Source organism: Schistocerca gregaria, chromosome 2, assembly GCF_023897955.1.
Source record: "Schistocerca gregaria isolate iqSchGreg1 chromosome 2, iqSchGreg1.2, whole genome shotgun sequence".
In the NCBI taxonomy this organism is placed as follows: domain Eukaryota; kingdom Metazoa; phylum Arthropoda; class Insecta; order Orthoptera; family Acrididae; genus Schistocerca; species Schistocerca gregaria.
In genome coordinates, this window is record NC_064921.1 from 518161161 (window position 1) to 518183073 (window position 21913).

The window sequence follows — 21913 nt, forward strand, 5'->3', positions numbered from 1 at the left end:
AACAATTTATGCTTCTCATGCTACAGTGACTGCTGGCTATTGGCCATGTGTCATCTGCCTCCTAATGCCAGGCGCCATCTGCCAGCATGGAGGTATGAGTGTATTTATAAACTATTACATATTGGATTTTGCATGTTTGAAAATTGTGAAAATTGTTCAGGAGTTGTAAAATAGACTTGCATGGAGAGCTGCATCAAACCAGTCTCAGGACTGAAGACAACAACAACAACAACAACAACAAAATAGACTTGCAAGTGGAAAAAGTCTAACATTTGCAATATATTGTTAGCTTTTGGTTTAATTGAGAGATGAAGGCAGCAGAGACAGCTCAGAACCTTTGTATTGTGTGTGGACAGAGTGTCTTTGCACAAAACACAACAGAAAAAGATTATTCTGGCATGAATGATTTTCCTCATTCAGGAAATGCCAAAAACGGATGTATGTGATGAACTGTGACCAAGCATCATGCGATACTTCCATTCAGTAAGCAAGGTTCAAAAGTTGAGCGTAGGAATACTACATGCTCTAATTAAAAGCAACAAAAATCAAAGGGGGTGATTGTTATTGCATTTTTGCTTGAACATCATCAGTTCATTCATTGAGCATTCGTATGCAGTGTTGTTACTGGTGGTAAGTTATGATCCTTTATGTTAACTTCCCCCCCATGAACCATGGACCTTGCCGTTGCTAGGGAGGCTGGCGTGCCTTAGCGATACATATGGCCGTACCGTAGGTGCAACCACAACGGAGGGGTATCTGTTGAGAGGCCAGACAAACATGTGGTTCCTGAATAGGGGCAGCAGCCTTTTCAGTAGTTGCACGGGCAACAGTCTTGATGATTGACTTATCTGGCCTTGTAACACTAACCAAAATGGCCTTGCTGTGCTGGTACTGCGAACGGCTGAAAGCAAGGGGAAACTACAGCCGTAATTTTTCCCGAGGGCATGCAGCTTTACTGTATGGTTAAATGATGATGGCGTCCTCTTGGGTAAAATATCCCGGAGGTAAAATAGTCCCCATTCGGATCTCCAGGACAGGGGGGGGGGGGGGGGGGGGGGACAGCTCAAGAGGACGTCCTTATCAGGAGAAAGAAAACTGGCGTTCTACGGATCGGAGCGTGGAATGTCAGATCCCTTAATCGGGCAGGTATTTTAGAAAATTTTAAAAGGGAAATGGATAGGTTAAAGCTAGATATAGTTGGAGTTAGTGAAGTTCGGTGGCAGGAGGAACAAGACTTTTGGTCAGGTGAATACAGGGTTATAAATACAAAATCAAATAGGGATAATGCAGGAGTAGGCTTAATAATGAATAAAAAAATAGGAGTGCGGATAAGCTACTACAAACAGCAGAATGAACACATTATTGTGGCCAAGATACATACGAATCCAATGCCTACCACAGTAGTACAAGTTTATATGCCAACTAGCTCTGCAGATGATGAAGAAATTGATGAAATGTATGATGAGATAAAAGGAATTATTCAGGTAGTGAAGGGAAACGAAAATTTAATAGTCATGGGTGACTGGAATTCGAGAGTAGGAAAAGGGAGAGAGGGAAACATAGTGGATGAATATGGATTGGGGAAGAGAAATGAAAGAGGAAGCCATCTGGTAGAATTTTGCACAGAGCATAACTTAATCATAGCTAACACTTGGTTCAGAATCATAAAAGAAGGTTGTATACATGGAAGAATCCTGGAGATACTAAAAGGTATCAGATAGATTATATAATGGTAAGGCAGAGATTTAGGAACCAGGTTTTAAGTTTAAGACATTTCCAGGGGCAGATGTGGACTCTGACCACAATCTATTGGTTATGAACTGTAGATTAAAACTGAAGAAACTGCAAAAAGGTGGGAATTTAAGGAGATGGGACCTGGATAAACTTACTAAACCAGAGGCTGTGCAGACTTTCAGGGAGAGAATAAGTGAAAAATTGACAGGAATGGGGGAAAGAAATACAGTAGAAAAAGAATGGGTAGCTTTGAGAGATGAAGTAGTGAAGGCAGCAGAGGATCAAGTAGGTAAAAAGACGAGGGCTGGTAGAAATCCTTGGGTAACAGAAGAAATATTGAATTTAATTGATGAAAGGAGAAAATATAAAAATGCAGTAAATGAAGCAGGCAAAAAGGAATACAAACATCTCAAAAATGAGATCGACTGGAAGTGCAAAATGGCTAAGCAGGGATGGCTAGAGGACAAATGTAAGGATGTAGAAGCTTATCTCACTAGGGGTAAGATAGATACTGCCTACAGGAAAATTAAAGAGACCTTTGGAGAGAAGAGAACCACGTGTATGAATATCAAGAGCTCAGATGGCAATCCAGTTCTAAGCAAAGAAGGGAAGGCAGAAAGGTGGAAGGAGTATATAGAAGGTTTATACAAGGGCGATGTACTTGAGGACAATATTATGGAAATGGAAGAGGATGTAGATGAAGACGAAATGGGACGTAAGATACTGCGTGAAGAGTTTGACAGAGCACTGAAAGACCGGAGTCGAAACAAGGCCCCCGGAGTAGACAACATTCCATTAGAACTACTGACGGCCTTGGGAGAGCCAGTCATGACAAAACTCTACCAGCTGGTGAGCAAGATGTATGAGACACGTGAAATACCCTCAGACTTCAAGAAGAATACAATAATTCCAATCCCAAAGAAAGCAGGTGCTGACAGATGTGAAAATTACCAAACTATCAGTTTAATAAACACAGCTGCAAAATACTAACGCGAATTCTTTACAGACGAATGGAAAAACTGGTAGATGCGGAACTCGGGGAGGATCAGTTTAGATTCTGTAGAAATGTTGGAAAACGTGAGGCAATACTGACCTTACGACTTATCTTAGAAGAAAGATTAAGAAAAGGCAAACCTACGTTTCTTGCATTTGTAGACTTAGAGAAAGCTTTTGACAATGTTGACTAGAATACTCTCTTTCAAATTCTGAAGGTGGCAGGGGTAAAATACAGGGAGCGAAAGGCTATTTACAATTTGTACAGAAACCAGATGGCAGTTATTAGAGTCGAGGGGCATGAAAGGGAAGCAGTGGTTGGGAAAGGCGTGAGACAGGGTTGTCGCCTCTCCCCGATATTATTCAATCTGAATATTGAGCAAGCAGTAAAGGAAACAAAAGAAAAATTTGGAGTAGGTATTAAAATTCATGGAGAAGAAATAAAAACTTTGAGGTTCGCCGATGATGTTGTAATTCTGTCAGAGACGGCAAAGGACTTGGAAGAGCAGTTGAACGGAATGGGCAGGGTCTTGAAAGGAGGATATAAGATGAACATCAACAAAAGCAAAACGAGGATAATGGAATGTAGTAAAATTAAATCGGGTGATGCTGAGGGAATTAGATTAGGAAATGAGACACTTAAAGTAGTAAAGGAGTTTTGCTATTTAGGAAGTAAAATAACTGATGATGGTCGAAGTAGAGAGGATATAAAATGTAGACTGGCAATGGCAAGGAAAGCGTTTCTCAAGAAGAGAAATTTGTTAACATCGAATATAGATTTATGTATCAGGAAGTCGTTTATGAAAGTATTTGTTTGGAGTGTAGCCATGTATGGAAGTGAAACATGGACAATAACTAGTTTGGACAAGAAGAGAATAGAAGCTTTCAAAATGTGGTGCTACAGAAGAATGCTGAAGATTAGATGGTTAGATCACATAACTAATGAGGAGGTATTGAATAGACTTGGGGAGAAGAGGAGTTTGTGGCACAACTTGACAAGAAGAAGGGACCGGTTGGTAGGACATGTTCCGAGGCATCAAGGGATCACAAATTTAGCATGGAGGGGAAAAATCATAGAGGGCGACCAAGAGATGAATACACTAAACAGATTCAGAAGGATGTAGGTTGCAGTAAGTACTGGGAGATGAAGAAGCTTGCACAGGGTAGAGTAGCATGGAGAGCTGCATCAAACCAGTCTCAGGACTGAAGACAACAACAACAACAACAACAACATGTTAACTTCTTAGAAGAAATTAATGGATTAGCCATATCAAGAAAGACATTGCAGTGTAAGAAAAGTGACTGACAAAACTGCAACGTGTATTGCTATTACACAATAATACACTATGCTGATTTCAAAAACAAAACTATTTGTGAGATTATTTGGTGTGTCATATCTCTCACACTCTTACTATTCTGATCTTATGCCCTCAAATGTTTATCTTTCCCATCCCTTATCAAACAAATGTCAAGTAAATTTGTTTCCAGGCAAAAATCTTCCTTCAAACCCAGGTTGACATCTGGTCAGACTATTTTAGGTAATGTTAGAGAATATAGAGTTCATGAGGGATAAATATTTGCAGTTGTGTTCAGTATATTAATGGAAAACCCCCTTAAAATGTGCACTGTGCTAATACAAATGAAATACAACTTTTCATGATAACCTTACAATGAAAGTCTATTTTAATGAAACATTAATACATGCAACATGAGCATGCCTATATCTGCATGAATTAGTAAGATATTATTCACTTCGGGCTTTAAAGCAGTTAGTGTTTACTTACTGTTCAGCCATACTCAAGTAGAATGGAAGTTTGTAATTTGATAAATAAAATTACTTATGTACAAAAACTGTTAGTTATGTCAGCAGAAGTGAAAAGAGGTATTATCAGTTGTGCAGTGTAATAAGTTTTTCATCGTTTCACTATGTAATACTAAACCTAGTGAGGTAATATTTTGCTGGAGAAGTTTTCTTAAGGTTTCCTTATTGAATGTCGATGTGACTGCTTTTTGCCCTGTGATGAAATGGCTAAAAATATGGCCTTCAGCGAGACTGGAACTGTGAACCAACACAGCCTTCATTTGACAGGTGATCACGTTACCTCAGAGCTATCTAAACTCCCCTCTCCCTATTGCCCCAATGGTGACTAGAATAGATAAATTGCAGTATGGAAGAAGAAATTAGTTGCACTTTCAACATGGAATGACTTTCCTGCACTCAAAACTATAATTAGATTATCTTATGTCTCACCTTAAGTGAAAATCGCAAAGCTTATTCAATGGTAATGACATGTAGAGTCAAGTGAATTTAGCAGAATAATTCTGTGCCATTCAGAAAGTAACCGATCACTCACAGAGCTGCCAAACTTATTTTGGATTGTTTCCAAGATTCAATTATACTTCCAGCAGAAAGAATACCAGGCGATGTTGCCTTGAGCAGGCTCATAAGTGAATACTACTTACATTTCAAAGATGTCACTGCTGGGGGTCAGAATACCGAAAGTAAATGTTACTGAGTTTTATTTCCATTTCTGTAACTGACTATAGGTACTAGAGCATAGTTACTTATAATACTTAGGTGCGCCAACTGTAACTGAAATACAATAACTGTGATAGTTATGCTGAATACTGAAAAGCTCATTCACCAGAAAGGATTCACATTTCTGGAGCGTTCCAGTGGTTAACTGTAAATATTATGAGTAGGCATCGTGTCTTTTGGTCATTATACAGTTTGAAAATATTTTTCATAAGAACAGTGTGGTTATCTCCAAAACAGAGGAATGCAAATGAGAAGATAACAACACTGCATTTACTTCAAAACGTGAACATCCACAGAGAGAGTTCATAGGCTAGGAGTAATATAGTTCCAAATCAGGTAGCTTACTTTGCATCGGAACCATATGCCACATCTGAAAAAGCAGTCTCCGAAAGGAACGGAGAAAATTAATACAGCTAATGTGAAAGGAGGAGCAGTCGCCGCCAGATTGTGGAACAAGAACACAAAACGTCTATTCCAGTCATCCGTAAGCAAAGCCATCACACAGTCTATAGATACTGAAAGAATGACAAAACTCACCTACTTGTAATGATTGCAGTATTATTACTTCTGATGCTTTGTCAATAAAACAAAAAGCGTCCATGTTGAAGGGCCTTTTAACTTGCTGTACCCTTAAGACAGAGAGAACCCAAGTAGCAACTGGTTTCTCAAGCTGAGCATGGTGCTGAGATTCTATGAAGTGTCTGTGCAAAGTGGTATTAATTTAGCCCCTGACATTTTCATATGAACAACACCTCTAGGCTACCACAATATTCAGATGAGACTTATTGAGTTGTAATCCAACAGTGTAGATGGACAGGAAGTTGTAGAATTTGCCGAGAATATCCTTTTGCCTCAGATTCATAACACCAAACTACCAGTATGTTAGATTATAGCTCAGAATTAATTTCTGGCTTTGAAAGAATTGCTCGACACTGTGTGAATAGCATCAAAACCTCTGCATCCTGTGCAGAACTCAGATCTATTATGTGCCAATTAATTGCAGCAAATACTGCATATGCATCTTTCTGCCAACAAATTAATTTCTTTCAAAGCAGACTTATGCCCCATTGTGGAGCTGACAAAACAGGTGTTACAGCCTACCATACCATCGGTCATGCCCACTACCTCCCTACAGTGACCACACTCATTGCGGATGTCTCATAACGTACGACAATGAACACAGGTGTATACCTGTAGCACATTTCCATGATGATAGCACAAATTTTCAGTGATGACGGAAAAAAGTAATTCTTTGAATTTGAAGTAAGGGACCCTGGTCTGGAAATGACAGAGTCGAAAATACCTCTGATAGTGGGCCTGTTATACTGCAAGCCCCTTGCTTTTCATATTTTGAGAGGTGGCAATATGGACCAAAACATGACAGAAATGATCACTGCTGAGCAGTTCTTTCATAGGCAGAAATTAAGTCTGGCATTCACTGGTTTCACTTTCAACGGATTTTTGAGCCCACATTTTCTGTCAATGCATATGGTTTCCTACACAGTAGCTTTTCTTGATTTTGAACTGTACACTGTTTTAGCTTACAAAGTCTTTCTGTGGATGTTCACATTTAGCAATCAGTTTAGTGTTGTCTCTTTATTAGTGTGGTTCACTTTTGGAGTTAGTGCCAATGGCAGTGATCTGAAGAAACGTACCATGTGATCAAAAAGTCAGTATAAATTTGAAAACTTAATAAACCACAGAACAATGTAGATAGAGAGGTAAATATTGACACTATGCTTGGAATGACATGGGGTTTTATTGGAACCACCACATATTGCTAGACGCATGAAAGATCTCTTGCACACATCATTTGGTGGTGATCGTGTGCTCAACCGCCACTTCCAGCATTCTTGGCCTCCCAGGTCCCCAGACAGTCTGTGCGATTATTGGCTTTGGGGTTACCTGAAGTCGCAAGTGTATCGTGATCGACCAACATCTCTAGGGATGCTGAAAGACAACATCCGACACTAATGCTTCACCATAACTTCGGACATACTTTACAGTGCTGTTCACAACATTATTCTTCGACTACAGCTATTGTTGAGGAATGATGGTGGACATATTGAGCATTTCCTGTAAAGAACATCATCTTTGCTTTGTCTTACTTTGTTATGTTAATTATTGCTATTCTGATCAGATGAAATGCTATGTGTCAGACATTTTTTGAACTTTTGTACTTTTTTTGTTCTAATAAAACCCCATGTCATTCCAAGCATGTGTGTCAATTTGTACCTCTCTATCTACATTATTCCCTGATTTATTCAGTTTTCAAATGTAGATGACTTCTTGATCACCCTGTATTTTATAAAGGCCTACTAATGATGCACCACTAGAGATTCTCCAAAATTGTAAGTGGCATCTGGTGAAGTGCCCTTTTTAGCTTCCAGTAGGCTTAAGACGGACGAACTCAAATAGTTGTGACAGTTATTGATTTATGACCTTTGATTTGAAATTGGTGCACATGAGTATTATTAATAATTATTCTCTAGTCACTAAACCTGAAATTCAGATAAGACTCACACACATACATCCTTTGGGTATTCTGGCTCTCAGTAGGTGTGTCTTCGAGAAACCCACTGTGGTCACTTCACAGCCCATTCCAGGAACATATCGGGTGGTATTCTTTCTGTTATAAATGAATATTGGCTACAACGCAGGATGTGTTTGGCATCTCTGTGATCAAAGATTTACTTCATGGTTTATCCTCCTAAATTTAATTGAAATATTTGTATCATTTTCATAGAATAATCTGAGAGGTTTTCACAAAAGGAATGAAATAAGGTTACTAATTTATGGTTTTGAGTCCAGGAAAGACATTCCACCTGAAAATTCTAACTATCTCATGTTTTATCTTGTGATTTAGCTGTCCTAGACACTATTGGTGCAATAAGGGAGAGGGAAATACCATAACGCTTCACTAGTTCTGAGGTAACCTATAGAATGAAGGCTGCTGTGGTTTGTGTTTACAGTTTTGCTGAAGGCCAGGTTTTTAGGCATTTTGTGACGGAGATACAGACAGCCAGATCAAAAATCAGTAAGAGAATCTCTTTTTTTTTTAAATGAAATGTCCCTTTTGCTATTGCTTGAGAGTGACCCAGGACAGCAAGTACACATAGACTGCTTTAAAGTCCAGAGCCAGTAATATTTCACTAATTCCTACCAATATAGGCACATTGTAATTACAGATACCTTATGTTTTATTAAAAAATGGAAAATCAAGGATGGACTTACGACAATATTAAGAAAAGGATAGATTGCAACTCCACCTTATAGCGGAGATGTAGAGTCACATATAGGCACACCAGAAAAACTGTCAAACAACTATGTTTTATTAAAATACACTTTTGTTGTAAGGTTATTGTGGTACATTGTATTTCATTTGTATTAGTACAGTGCATATTGTAATAGTGCTTTCTGTTAGTTGGTTGAACACAACAGTAAACATCAGAGAGAAGTCAATCATCAACAATGTATTCCCTCACATTATCTAAAACAGTCTGACAATGCTCAGATAATTTACTGATGCCAAGACTGTGGAAACCTACTGGATCTGTGTTATAGATGTCATCAAACCAGTTTGGAAGTGTGTTTTTATCTGGAAATTAATGTCTTGACTGTTTTTCGTTAAGGAGCAGGAAAGGTAAACATTTGAGGTCATAATTAGTAGAATAATAAACAAATAACTTCCCAAAAAAAATCCTGGATAGTTTTGTTTGTGAAATCGACTGAGTGCATTATCATGTAGTAGCAGCAATGCGGCCAAAAAGTGTTTCTAGTTGGTGGCATCAAATGCCAGCTGCGATGGAAACACCACTAGGGAACAGTTCATAGTACACAACAGCATTTTTGAGACACAAGATGCAAAATATTATGTTTTTACTGCCCTTTGCTCAAGTGTATCTTGTTTGTTGGTGCCCACCTATTAATTTCTTCCTAAGAAGTTAACGTAAAGGCATCACAACCTATCACCAGTAACAATCTGCAGAGTAATGCTCAATGAGCAAACTGATGACAGTCAAGCAAAAATTCAGTAACAGTCATCCCTTTGATTTTAGTTGCTTTGCATTAGAGCAAGCAATGCTCAAACTTGCGACTTTTGAACCTTGTCTATTGAATCCAAATGTTGCATGATACGTAAATTGTCTCAGGTCATCACATGTCAGTTTAGTATCTTCCTGAATACGAAAAATCATTCATTCCAGAATGACCTTTCATGAAAGAAGAAAATCATTTTCTAATGTGTTTTTCAAAAAAGCACTAGTCCCACACACAATGCAAAGTTTAGAGCTGCCTTTACTGCATTCTGCACACATCAAAAAAAGTTTTGCATCACCTCCGTTCCGAGAGTTGCAGAAGCTGTACAGAAAATTGGAATAGAGATCAACATAAAGATCATTTCCGCCTGTTTTATTGCTCATGAAAACCACACATTGCATGTTGTACCACCATACAGTGAGACCTTCAGAGGTGGTGGTCCAGATTGCTGTACACACCGGTACCTCTAATAACCAGTAGCATGTCCTCTTGCATTCAGGTATGCCTTTATTCGTTGTGACATACTATCCACAAGTTCATCAAGGCACTGTTGGTCCAGATTGTTCCACTCCTCAGCAGCTATTCGGTGTAGATCCCTCAGAGTGGTTGTTGGGTCACATCATCCATAAACAGTCCTTTTCAATCTATTCCAGGCATGTTTGATAGGGTTCATGTCTGGAGAACATGCTGGCCACTCTAGTTGAGCGATATTATGCTGAAGTAAGTCATTCACAAGATCTGCACGATGGGGGCATGAATTGCCGTCCATGAAGACGAATGCCTTGCCAGTATGCTGCTGATATGGTTGCACTATCAGTCAGAGGATGGCATTCACATATCATACAGCCATTACAGCACCTTCCATGACCACTAGTGGCATACGTCGGCCCCACATAATGCTACCCCAAAACAGCAGGGAACCTCCACCTTGCTACACTCGCTGGACAGTGTGTCTAAGGCATTTAGCCTGACCAGGTTGCCTCCAAACACGTCTCCGGCGTTTGTCTGGTTGAAGGCATATGCAACAGTCATCGGTGAAGAGAACATGATGCCAATCCTGAGCGGTCCATTCACCATGTTGCTGGGGCCATCTGTACCGCGCTGCATGATGTCGTGGTTGCAAAGATGGACCTCGCCACGGACGTCGAGAGTGAAGTTGCACATCATGCAGCCTATTGCGCACAGTTTGAGTCATAACACAATGTCCTGTGGCTGCATGAAAAGCATTATCCAACATGGTAGCATTGCCATCAGGGTTCCTTCAAACCATAATCTGTAGGTAGCAGTCATCCATTGTAGTGGTAGCTCTCGGGCGGCCTCAGCGAGGCATGTCATCTACATTTCCTGCCTCTCTGTTTCTCCTCCATGTCTGAACAATGTCACTTCGGTTCACTCTGAGTCACCTGGCACTTCCCTTGTTGAGAGCCCTTCCTGCTACAAATTAACAGTGCTGACACAATCAAACCGCGGTATTGACTGTCTAGGCATGGTTGAACTACAGACAAAACGAGACGTGTACCTCCTTCCTGGTGGAATGACTGAAACTGATCGCCTTTCGGACCCCCTCCATCTAATAGGCAGTGCTCATGCATGGTCTTTGGGCAGGTTTAGTGACATCTCTGAACAGTCAAAGGACTGTGCCTGTGACATAGTATCCACAGTCAACGTCTGTCTTTAGGAGTTCTGGAAACTGGGGTGATGCAAAAATTTCTTGATGTGTGTATTAACCCAAATGAAGAACATGTCACAAATGTTAGGCCTTTTTTCTACTTGCGAGTCTATTTTGCAACACTTGAACAATGTTCAGAAGTTTCAAGTATGCAAACTCCAATATGTAACTGCAAGATGAATACTACAACTTAAAATAAGAAAATTACTGTTGATAAATAAAATCACAGCACTGCACCATGGTTGTCTGGTCAGGCAGCAGGTCAGTGGCGGGTCACACATCACCAGTAGCCAGTGGCCACTGTAGAGTGAGGAAACTCTCGAGAGTAAACTGATCTTAACGCTGCCATGAGCTGTTTGGCAGAATGGTTCCCGGACATTTTTGCACGTACATGTGGATTAGAAAGTAAAACGAATTATCTTTAACATACCATCAGATTGACAACTTAAGTAGTCAACCAGAATGCTATTTAAAAATTTAGGGAGTGGGGTAAACTCATACTCAAGATTTTATGTCTACATTGTTCAACACTTACCATGAGACCACGAGCATATACAGTGCAGTAACAGCTTATGAAGAGGGACTGCACTTACACATCCTACACTGTTACTAGATCACACATATGACTGGACTTAAAGTTCTGAGCTGCAGCTTGTTATAATAGTAACCTTAAGCAAATGACTCCAACTCAGTCTCTGTGGCAGCTGCCTAATGGCTGTGCTTTATATCTAAGAGTGAACACTATTGAGTCAATATTTTCTCTAACATATACACAGCTATCCCAAGACCTAACATTTCCCAGAAAATATCCTTGCAAGTTTCACTTGAGTGAGAAATATCAGCTCTAACATATCTTGAACAACCGACAGAACAAGCAACGGTACTGATGCTACTACCTCAAAAAACAGCCGAATGCCACCAGCATTGCCTGACCGCAGCCAGAGTCACTCGAATGCTCTGGTTACCATGCTCAGAAACAGACATGTTCGATTCACTCTGTGTCACCATACTCAATGCCGCCCTGCTTGCAGCATCACTATAATCATGCATCACTATTATTTTAGCTACTGTGTTCAGTGAAATTTAAGTCACCATTATAATATTAAATCAATCAATCAATCAATCTTGGTATTGTTTCCAGCACAACCAGGTTACCCTCCATCAGGTCAACCTGGGTTTCAGCCTCCCGGTGGCTACCAACCTCCACCAGGTGGGTACCAGCCAGGTCCTGGTGGATATCAACCTGGCGGATATCAGCCTGGTGGATACCAGCCTAGTCCTGGTGGGTACCAACCACAGGGGTATCAGCCTCCAATGGGGTACCCTCAGCCCACAGGGTACCCTTCTCCAGGACAACCCTACAGCCAGCCAATTGCACAACAACCAGTCAGTGGTGGTGGAGCACCAGGTATGTTAATGAAGTTGTTGTTCTATATCTTCTCTGAAATTTTGCTGTGGCCACAGGAGTGTGCATTTGGTTGTAAGTGTGATTGTGTGTGTGAGAGAGAGACTGTGTATACTACTGCTGGAAAAAAGACTTAATGCTTGAAAGCTACTGCTGTTTTCTGTTATGAGCTACTATGCTTCTCTCATTGCTAGAGGTGAGTGGTTGCCTTTCCCTGATGTTACATATTGCTCCCTGTCTATTTACGTAATCCGTAGTGGTTGATGCAAGCAGTAATCACAAGACATATTGTAAAGTATATTTGCATGCTACCCTTTATTGGAATTTGACCACGAACCCCGACCCTCACTCCTACTAATCGATGTCACTCACACTTAAACCTATCAGTGTACATCTCTCTCTCTCTCTCTCTCTCTCTCTCTCTCTCTCTGTGTGTGTGTGTGTGTGTGTGTGTGTGTGTGTGTGTGTGTGTGTGTGCGCGTGTGCGTGAGTGAATGCGTGCGCACTCATACATGCTTCCGACTGCTTGATATTCTGTGTACTCGCTTCCGGTTAGTATTGTCATTATATTGTCATATAACCAAAATATAAAAAAGTAAACTAATAAACTGCTCACAAATCAAGTGCAAAAAGGAGAGAGAGGTACAGTTTGTTAAAACATACATGTTCCTTGCACTCCTGAAACACTATGAACATTCAAAATAATCAGTATGGTAGGCAGCCAAACCAGAGCAAGTGGAGCTCTGAATGAATTGAATGTTATCATTGAGAAAATAAATGTAAAATGATGGTGTATTTAGAAATGATGTTAATTGTATTAACTAGATAACATCTGTATTTATCACCAACTCACTTTTTTATGTTGTAGTATTTGTAGAGCTTCTGTAAAGTTTGGAAGGTAGGAGACGGATACTGGCAGAAGTAAAGCTGTGAGTGCCGGACGTGAGTCGTGCTTCGGTAGCTCAGTTGGTAGAGCACTTGCCCGCGAAAGGCAAAGGTCCCGAGTTCGAGTCTCGGTCAGGCACACAGTTTTAATCTGCCAGGAAGTTTCATATCAGCGCACACTCCGCTGCAGAGTGAAAATTTCATTCTGTAGTATTTGTGTTATTTACAGTTTGTCGTGTCTCATTTATTTGTTCTTTCCCTTGTGTGCTTTACTCTCATCCTAATAATTTTGTGGTGAGGTATTGAATTCCATGAAGTATAATGCCATTTTTCTTTTTTACGAAATCTTCATTGCTCAAAAGCTTTCTGTAAAAATGATACATGATTCTCATCCATGGCATGTTGTATACATTCATTTGAAAAGTAGGAGGGGACAGGGCTATATGAGATAAGTGGAATAAAACTGAACAGGTGAATGCCAATGGCTGTTTGTTATGTAGTTGACTGGGTTTTCGAATGAACAGCTTTGGTTTGTGAATGATCAGCTTTGTTATAATTCCATAATGCAAGCTACCAGAGTGGAAATAAATGACAAATGGCAATAACAGATAAGAGAGATTACTTATTATCTTCTTGGTGTATCCAAGAAAATGAAACTTTGACAGAAACGTTTTGGCCAAATCGCTACACTAGTAAGGGCCAGTTGCACAGTCGCCGGCTAGCAGACACCTAAGTTCAGTTCTGTGAGCAGTGCAGAAAACATGTTGTATGAACATGTAATAAGGCCTAACAGGAGAATAAATGTGGGATAACTAAACTGCTGATTGTGGCAGGGTTAGTGAAGCTAACCAGAGAATGTCTTGACACTGGCTGGAATAGTTACAGAACTAGTGATGACAAGATTGTTTGTTAGAATGAGGAAGGAGAAGAAACGGGGACATCACACAAATCATGGAAGAATATGATGATTCCAAATTTATACAAAAATTTCATAGTACTACTTTTTGATTTCATGCTTGAGAAGCTGGATCATATGAATGTAATGTGAAACTATTTCCTAACACAAAGCTTTTTGCTTTTAGTAGGTCTAATAGGCTTTTGATATTGATGCATCATGAATTATATTCTGTTGTGCTATAAAAATGACCATTTGTGCCAAAACAGTCTCATTTATTTGGTGTGTGTCACAATTGCTGTGATACCAGACACACCTGTTTCATTTCATCTAGCAGACAGTGACAAAACAGACGTAATTAGATCAAGAAACAACACCAGTCTTGGGTACTATTTCTGTTAACAGTATTTTCAGTAGTAGACAATGACATTTCGATTTTTCATGTAAGAAAACGTTTGACGTACTTTAATGAGGTAGTAGAGTCTTTTGCAGGAAGGGAAGTGTGCCATGTAAAGCTGTAGCAAGATTAGAGAGGAAAAAAATGCTAGGACCTAAGGATTGAAGGACTGTCTTGCTTGTCTCTTGTCTTTATGGTTTTATGTATCCTATATTTAATGTTATGTCACAACAAAACTGCAAGTTATTAGCTAATAGGCAATAAAGAATGCAAATTTTCTGAAGAGTTCTTTTTCTCTCGGTTACAAATAATCCAGTACTAATTTAAAAAGAGGGGCAGGATGCCGAACTGGCCAACTGGGAGGAGGGGGGGAACCACAGGGCATTTTAATTTCCACTGTTATGAATATAGATTGTGATGGTATCCATTACAAAATATACACATTTGTATTCCACAGAGTGATATACAGTGGTGTAATATAGAAGAATGCTGTGTGAAGCGATGTGGCACTGCACTTTGGCCCACTTAAGACCAAATAACATGTCTTACATTTCTTTGAGCATAAATGTTTTATGTATCAGACTTTTCAGAAAGATGTGCACTACAAAATGAACATTTCTAGGAAAAGTTGATTGTTTTAAATTTTTGGCGTTCTATCTCAAACGCTTGCAGGGGGTTTGTAAATATCGTAGATCCGAGGCAGATGCACAGAGCAGCCTGAGTTGTAGTGGGGAGGTGAGTAGTCTCCATGTGACGCATGTTTACGTTTAGTGATTTTGCTGTTTCCTTTTCGTTTATTGCTCTCACATCAAATAAAAACAAAACTGATTTCTGTGGACTGGAGCTATCAAGTGAATTAAAATACGTTCACATAATTATGGAGGGCTAAAATGTTATTAGTTTCAGATATTATTTTATTTCCACAGTCCGGCACTAATTGTCTTGCAGAACAATGAAGTTATTTTTGTTGGTTTGCTAAAGAAATTTGACTTTTATTAATCTTTCCCACTGAGTCAGTCAGTTTATTTGAAACTAAGTGTTTAAATCCATGCTATTGGCTAGTTTCAACTGTTCGCTGCATTCAAATGGACCTTTTCATCTTCTAGGACATATGACAAAACGCCATAATAAAGAACCAAACATAAGGTAATACAGTACTGGTATTCCAAGAAAATTTACACCCTAAAAACAGCACTGAAAAGCTTAATATCAGGTCGAAGCCAACTTCATTGGGAGTCTGGAGATGCGGATGGGCACTATAAGCCAAATTATTAATTTTAATATGGTTCACAAAACTGTGATGCTCTTGGAGTATCCTCTTGATGTCTTGTTTCTTTTATGACATAATGTAAAATCTTTTTAATGATTTGCATGTATGAACATACAGGTTTCCTACATCATCATAGCTGTGCAAATGCTTTGACACCTGTAATCTGGCACCTCTGGAAACTGCTGAAATGAACCTATTTCTAACAGGTCGCGGAAAAATATTGCGAATGATGGTTTGAAAAGCATTACTTTCAAAGTAAATTTCCTTTTATGCAAAATGAACTATGTGTGACAATGTATGATGAATTTCTTAAACCACAGAGTTTGACTCTCATTTAAAAGTCAACTCTTTGAGGACAAGCCATTCAGAAGAATTTTGAGCCAAAAGGTCGGAGATTTATGTTGTTGTTAAACATTTTACTGGCACACTTGTGTGATGTATTTTAAAGTGTAACATGTGCAAAAATGATCTAAATTATATGTTAAAGCCTAGCTTCCCTGGCAGTTTATTAATCCATAAGTAGTGGAGAGCGAGCTTGGTAATTACAACAATAAATAATCACTCACACTCCCGTCAAGCCATTCAAAGGATTGATAACTTTTACAGTTCTGAGGGAAATTATACTGTCACTTAACATGGAAAAAGTGTATTTTCACCTGGGAGAAAATTTATTTTTAACTGGGAAATATGGAAAAAATCCAGGAATTGTTTTTCCGTGCCCGCATATATACCCTGTAAATGCCTTCTCTGAAAACTTCATAGAACAGATAGTTAAGAAATATATTACATCTATTGGCAACAAATATACATGACCTCTTTGAGGAAGTCCACATAGAAACGTATCAGGAGCATGAGGCAGTTACTGCAACAATGAGTACCTGAATACATAGGGCAACTAAAACAAGCAGAAAGAATTATATATTTAGAAAACTAGATAGAGAGGAAGTTGTGCCATATCTCATTGAGGAATTTGAAACTTTTATCTCAGAATAAGAGCATTTAGAGGAACTGTGACTCAGCCGTAAAAGGATAAATGACCATGCATTGGATAGAACTGTACCCAGTAGAGCAGTTCATAATGGGAGTGATCCTCCATGGTATATGATCACTGTAAAGGAACTCCAAAGGAAACAGAAAGTACTGCAACAGGTATTAAGCAAAGCACTGGGCTATAGGGGGAGATACTGAAAGAAATGTGTTCAGGATTCAAGAGAGCAATGCTTGAAGCATTTAATAAGTAATGTTGCTTTACAAAGGAAAACTGAGGTGTATTGTCCCAGTTTAATTCTTGCACCACTGAAAATATGAGTGAAATATGTATTAGTATCATTGGCATGGAGGAGCATCTGAAATTGTTAAAATGGAGCAAACTCACAGGACCTGATGGAATCCCTATCAGATTCTATACCCATTTTGCGGCTGATTTAGCCACTCTCATAACTATGATCTATCATAGATCCCTTAAACAAAAAACTGTGCCCGGTAGCTGGAAGAGAGCATAGGTTACAACTGTTAACAAGAAGGCTGGCAGGATCGTCAAAACTACTGTCCAATACCCCTGACATTCATTTCTAGCAGAATCATAGAACATATTCTGAGCACAAACATAATGAGGTATCTTAAACAAAATGAGCTCCTCCATGCCAACCGGCATGGATTTTCAAAACATCAATCACGTAAAAAAATCAACTTGCACTTTTCTCACAATATCCTGAAAGTCATGGATCAGGGCAGTCAGGTAAGTACAGTCTGAATGGAGCTTTACAAATATTCAGTCAGACCCTGATGAGATTTCAAAGTGGTGCCGTGATTAATAACTTGCTTTAAATGTTCAAAATTGTAAACTTACATAATTCACAAAATGAAAAAAAGACATAGGATATCAGTGAGTCACAGTTGGACTTGTACAAATACTTGTGTGTAATGCTTAGTAGGAACTTGAAGGGAAATGATCACATAGGCTCAGTTGTGGGAAGAGCAGGTAGCAGACTTTGGTTTATTGCTAGAATACTAGAATAAAGCAATCAGTCTACAAAGAAGATTGCTTACAAATCACTCATGAGACCTACTCTAGAATATTGCTCAAGTGTGCAAGCTCTTACCAAATAGGAATGAACAAAGAGAAGGGTAACACAAATAGTCACAGGTTTGTTTGACCCATGGGAAAACGTCACAGAGATGCTGAAGGAACTGAATTGGCAGACTCTTGAAGATAGGTGCAAATTATCTTTACTCACATGAAATGTTGAGTGCTATTAACAATGAATTTCAGATTGATTCCGTATTTCTGGATTTCTGGAAGTTTTTTGACACTGTACCACACAAGCGGCTTGTAGTGAAATTGCGTGCTTATGAAATATCATCTCATTTATGTGACTGGATTCATGATTTCCTGTCAGAGAGGTCACAGTTCGTAGTAATTGATTGAAAGCCATCGAGTAAAACATGTGGTTTCTGGCATTCCCCAAGGCAGTGTTATAGGCCCTTTGCTGTTCCTTATATGAATAAATGGTTTGGGAGACTATCTTAGCAGCTGTCTCAGGTTGTTTGCAGATGACGCTGTTGTTTATCAAATAGTAAAGTCATCAGAAGATCAAAAGAAAAGATATCTGTATGGTACGAAAGTTGGCAATTGACCATAAATAATGAAAAGTGTGAGGTCATCTACATGAGTGATAAAAGGAATCTGTTAAACTTCGGTTACATGATAAACCATCCAGATCTAAAGGCCATAAATTCAACTAAATAAGTAGGAATTACAATTACGAACAACTTAACTTGGAAGGAACACATAGAAGATGTTGTAGGGAAGGCTAAACAAAGACTGTATTTTATTGGCAGGACACTTAGAAAATGTAACAGATCTACCAAGGAGACTACCTACACTACACTTGTCCATCCTCTTTTAGAATACTGATGTGCGGTGTAGGATCCTTACCAGATAGGATTGACGGACTACATCGAAAAAGTTCAAGGAAGGGCAGCATGTTTTGTATTATCGTGAAATAAGGGAGAGAGTGTCACTGAAATGATACAGGATTTGGGGTAGACATCATTAAAACAAGGCATTTTGTATTGCAATGGAGTCTTCTCATGAAAATCCAACTTTCTCCTCCAAATGCGAAAATATTTTGTTGTCACCGACCTACATAGGGAGAAATGATCACCATGATAAAATAAGGGAAATCAGAGCTCGTACGGAGAGTTATAGGTGTCCGTTCTTCCCACACGCCATACGAGATTGGTATAATAGAGAATTGTGAAGGTGGTTCGATGAACCCTCTGCCAGGCACTTAAATGTGATTTGCAGAGTATCCAAGTAGATGTAGATGTAGATGAGAGCTTACTTACAAAGTTTCAAAACTTGGTTTAAATGATGTGCCTTGGAATATACAACAACCCCCTATGTATCACTCACATGGAGATTATGAGGACAAGATTAGATTAATTACAGCATTCACAGAGACAATTAAACAATCATTCTCACTGCATGCCATCATTATTGGAATGGGAAGAGCCCTAATAACTGGTACAGAAGAAGGTACCCTCTGCTATGCACCTCACAGGGTTTCGTTTAGCTAGGTTACGTATTAGGCACTGTCTTTCTAACCATCGCCAGTTGTTAAGCGGTGTTCCCGCACCACTTTGTGTTCATTGCCCTTAACCTTTGATGGTTTGCCATTTCCTGATGGAATACCATTTTTTTAACCACTCACATTCCAATTGTTGCTTATCGTCTGAGCTATCAGCTATTTTAGCGAATGATGCGTAGGCTGTCAACAGCGTTTTACTTTTTATCTATCGTAGCATTATGGCGAAGGACATTTAATCTTTAGTTCAGGACCTCGGCTTCTCTATGGCGTATTCTATAGACCTTTCTCCAAGCACCTGTTTTTAACTATCTTGCCTTCTGTCGATTGGGCTTCACTTGTAGTTGCTTTTAATTCCTTTTTTTGTCTTCATGTTTATGGTTCTGACATGGGTGTGCACACCTTGCATTTTTGTGCCCTAAAACAAAACAGTGGTTTGCAGAATATGGATGTAGATTAACGTTATTCTATGAACAAATAGGGCTACACAATGCTACAACAAAAGTTTTGATCACCTACCCTGTAATATATGTCTGACAGACAACAAAGGAAAATCTGAAAACAATCATACAAATGATACATGGAACATGAAACATGAAACAACAAACTAGCTCTAATCACAGTATGACTGTTGTTTGTTTTTCTCTTTATACATCAGGTTTTTTCCCTTTGTTCTGTCCATGTTTCTTATTCTTATTTTTTCTACCTAGGGAACTTTCAATGTAGTGTTTTATTCTTAAAATTGTTTTTTTCCCGTTATTTTAGACTTTTTGGTGGTGTTAGTTTCTAGTTCTTTTCTTAGTTCTGTAATCCATTCTGTGGTTGATTCTGCTTTCCAGAAATGTATGAATGTTAGTTTTGTTAGCTTGTTCTTATTGATTTCTAGTTTATATTACAATATTTTATCATCACAATGAAGTTTCTATTTAATAAATAACCATTTTCATGATATTATTATCAAATGTGCATGTTACAACTGTTCTTGTTGGAAAAAGAACACTGTCTTTTTGTGGGTAACATATATAATTGGCCCAAAAATGTATACTTTTATCTTAAATGGACTTAGGCCTGTAACTGCCTACACATACATAAATTAATCCTTCAGAGAGGTGATGGTGGGTTGCGGTATAGTTATCAATGTTACATTTCTTCACAGCCATACAATTCTCAAGTCATTGTGAATAAAAGAATTTATGCTAATCAGCAAAGAACTTTAAGAACATTCCCCCAAAAGTATGTTGGTGCATACACAGCACAAAAATGCTGTATGTTGTTATGGAATAATATTTTAGAAGTACTTGGTTTGCAGCCAGAAGTAAATTGCACAAGACTTCTGTGTAACACCTCAAGGATATCAGTCGATTGTATATAAGTTCTGGAATTGCATTCAATTACATCTGAGGTTAGTTTGATAAGGCTAATGTCTGGGAGAGGACATCAGCCAGAATTCTTCAATATGCTTCTCAAATGATTTCAGTATGATTGTAGGCATTTTATGTGGAAAGTTGGTCTGCTGTAAATACCATAATTGGTGAGGAAGAGAGCAGAAAGTAGGGGATGCAAGTGATCAGTAATTGTATTTGCATGTTCCACAGATTTTTTGTGCCTTTTTTAGCATTAAAGTTTCCAGGAATGCTCCAGAAATAGTTTAATATAGCATAGTATAGCCATAATAAGCCTCTCAAATTCCTGCGATGCATGTGTTGAGCAAATGTTCTCCTGTAAGATGCCAGATCCTTCCATGACCATAAACTTAATGTAACAGTTAAGGTAACTATAAATCTTTATTCCATTATTCAATGCTGCGGTAATGATAGTTGTAACTGATGACATCATTAGGCCAAAAAAATCACTAACACAAGTATCCTGTTGAGCAACTTTAACAAAAGTGCGCAATGAACAGTATACTCAAATACTTTGCTCATACTGTAATTTTGTCTGCTCTCAGTAGTGTCACCATTGTACTTATCCTATTCTGCTGTGCAGAATGAATGAACCCTTGTCCACTGATTTCCGTGGCCAACACTTGGGCAAATTGAACCTGATAGCTCTAATTGTTTCAGACATTGAAGTATGCATCACAAATTTCTGAGAATGTACACATGTATAAATTATATTTGTTTGTAATGAACAAATTCACTCCTGGAAATGGAAAAAAGAATACATTGACACCGGTGTGTCAGACCCACCATACTTGCTCCGGACACTGCGAGAGGGCTGTACAAGCAATGATGACACGCACGGCACAGCGGACACACCAGGAACCGCGGTGTTGGCTGTCGAATGGCGCTAGCTGCGCAGCATTTGTGCACCGCTGCCGTCAGTGTCAGCCAGTTTGCCATGGCATACGGAGCTCCATCGCAGTCTTTAACACTGGTAGCATGCCGTGACAGTGTGGACGTGAACCGTATGTGCAGTTGGCGGACTTTGAGCGAGGGCGTATAGTGGGCATGCGGGAGGCCGGGTGGACGTACCGCCGAATTGCTCAACACGTGGGG

At 39.1% G+C, this 21913-nt stretch overlaps 1 protein-coding gene across 2 annotated transcripts in view; it reads left to right on the top strand.

Moving 5' to 3' along the window:
* LOC126329509 (phospholipid scramblase 1) overlaps nt 1–21913 on the top strand; it is a 142437-nt gene that overhangs the window by 21601 nt on the left and 98923 nt on the right. For both annotated transcript variants that reach the window (XM_049996164.1, XM_049996163.1), the window contains exon 3: nt 12115–12381. In XM_049996164.1, the coding sequence (XP_049852121.1) occupies nt 12115–12381 (267 nt within the window). The remainder of the gene's footprint in view (nt 1–12114; nt 12382–21913) is intronic.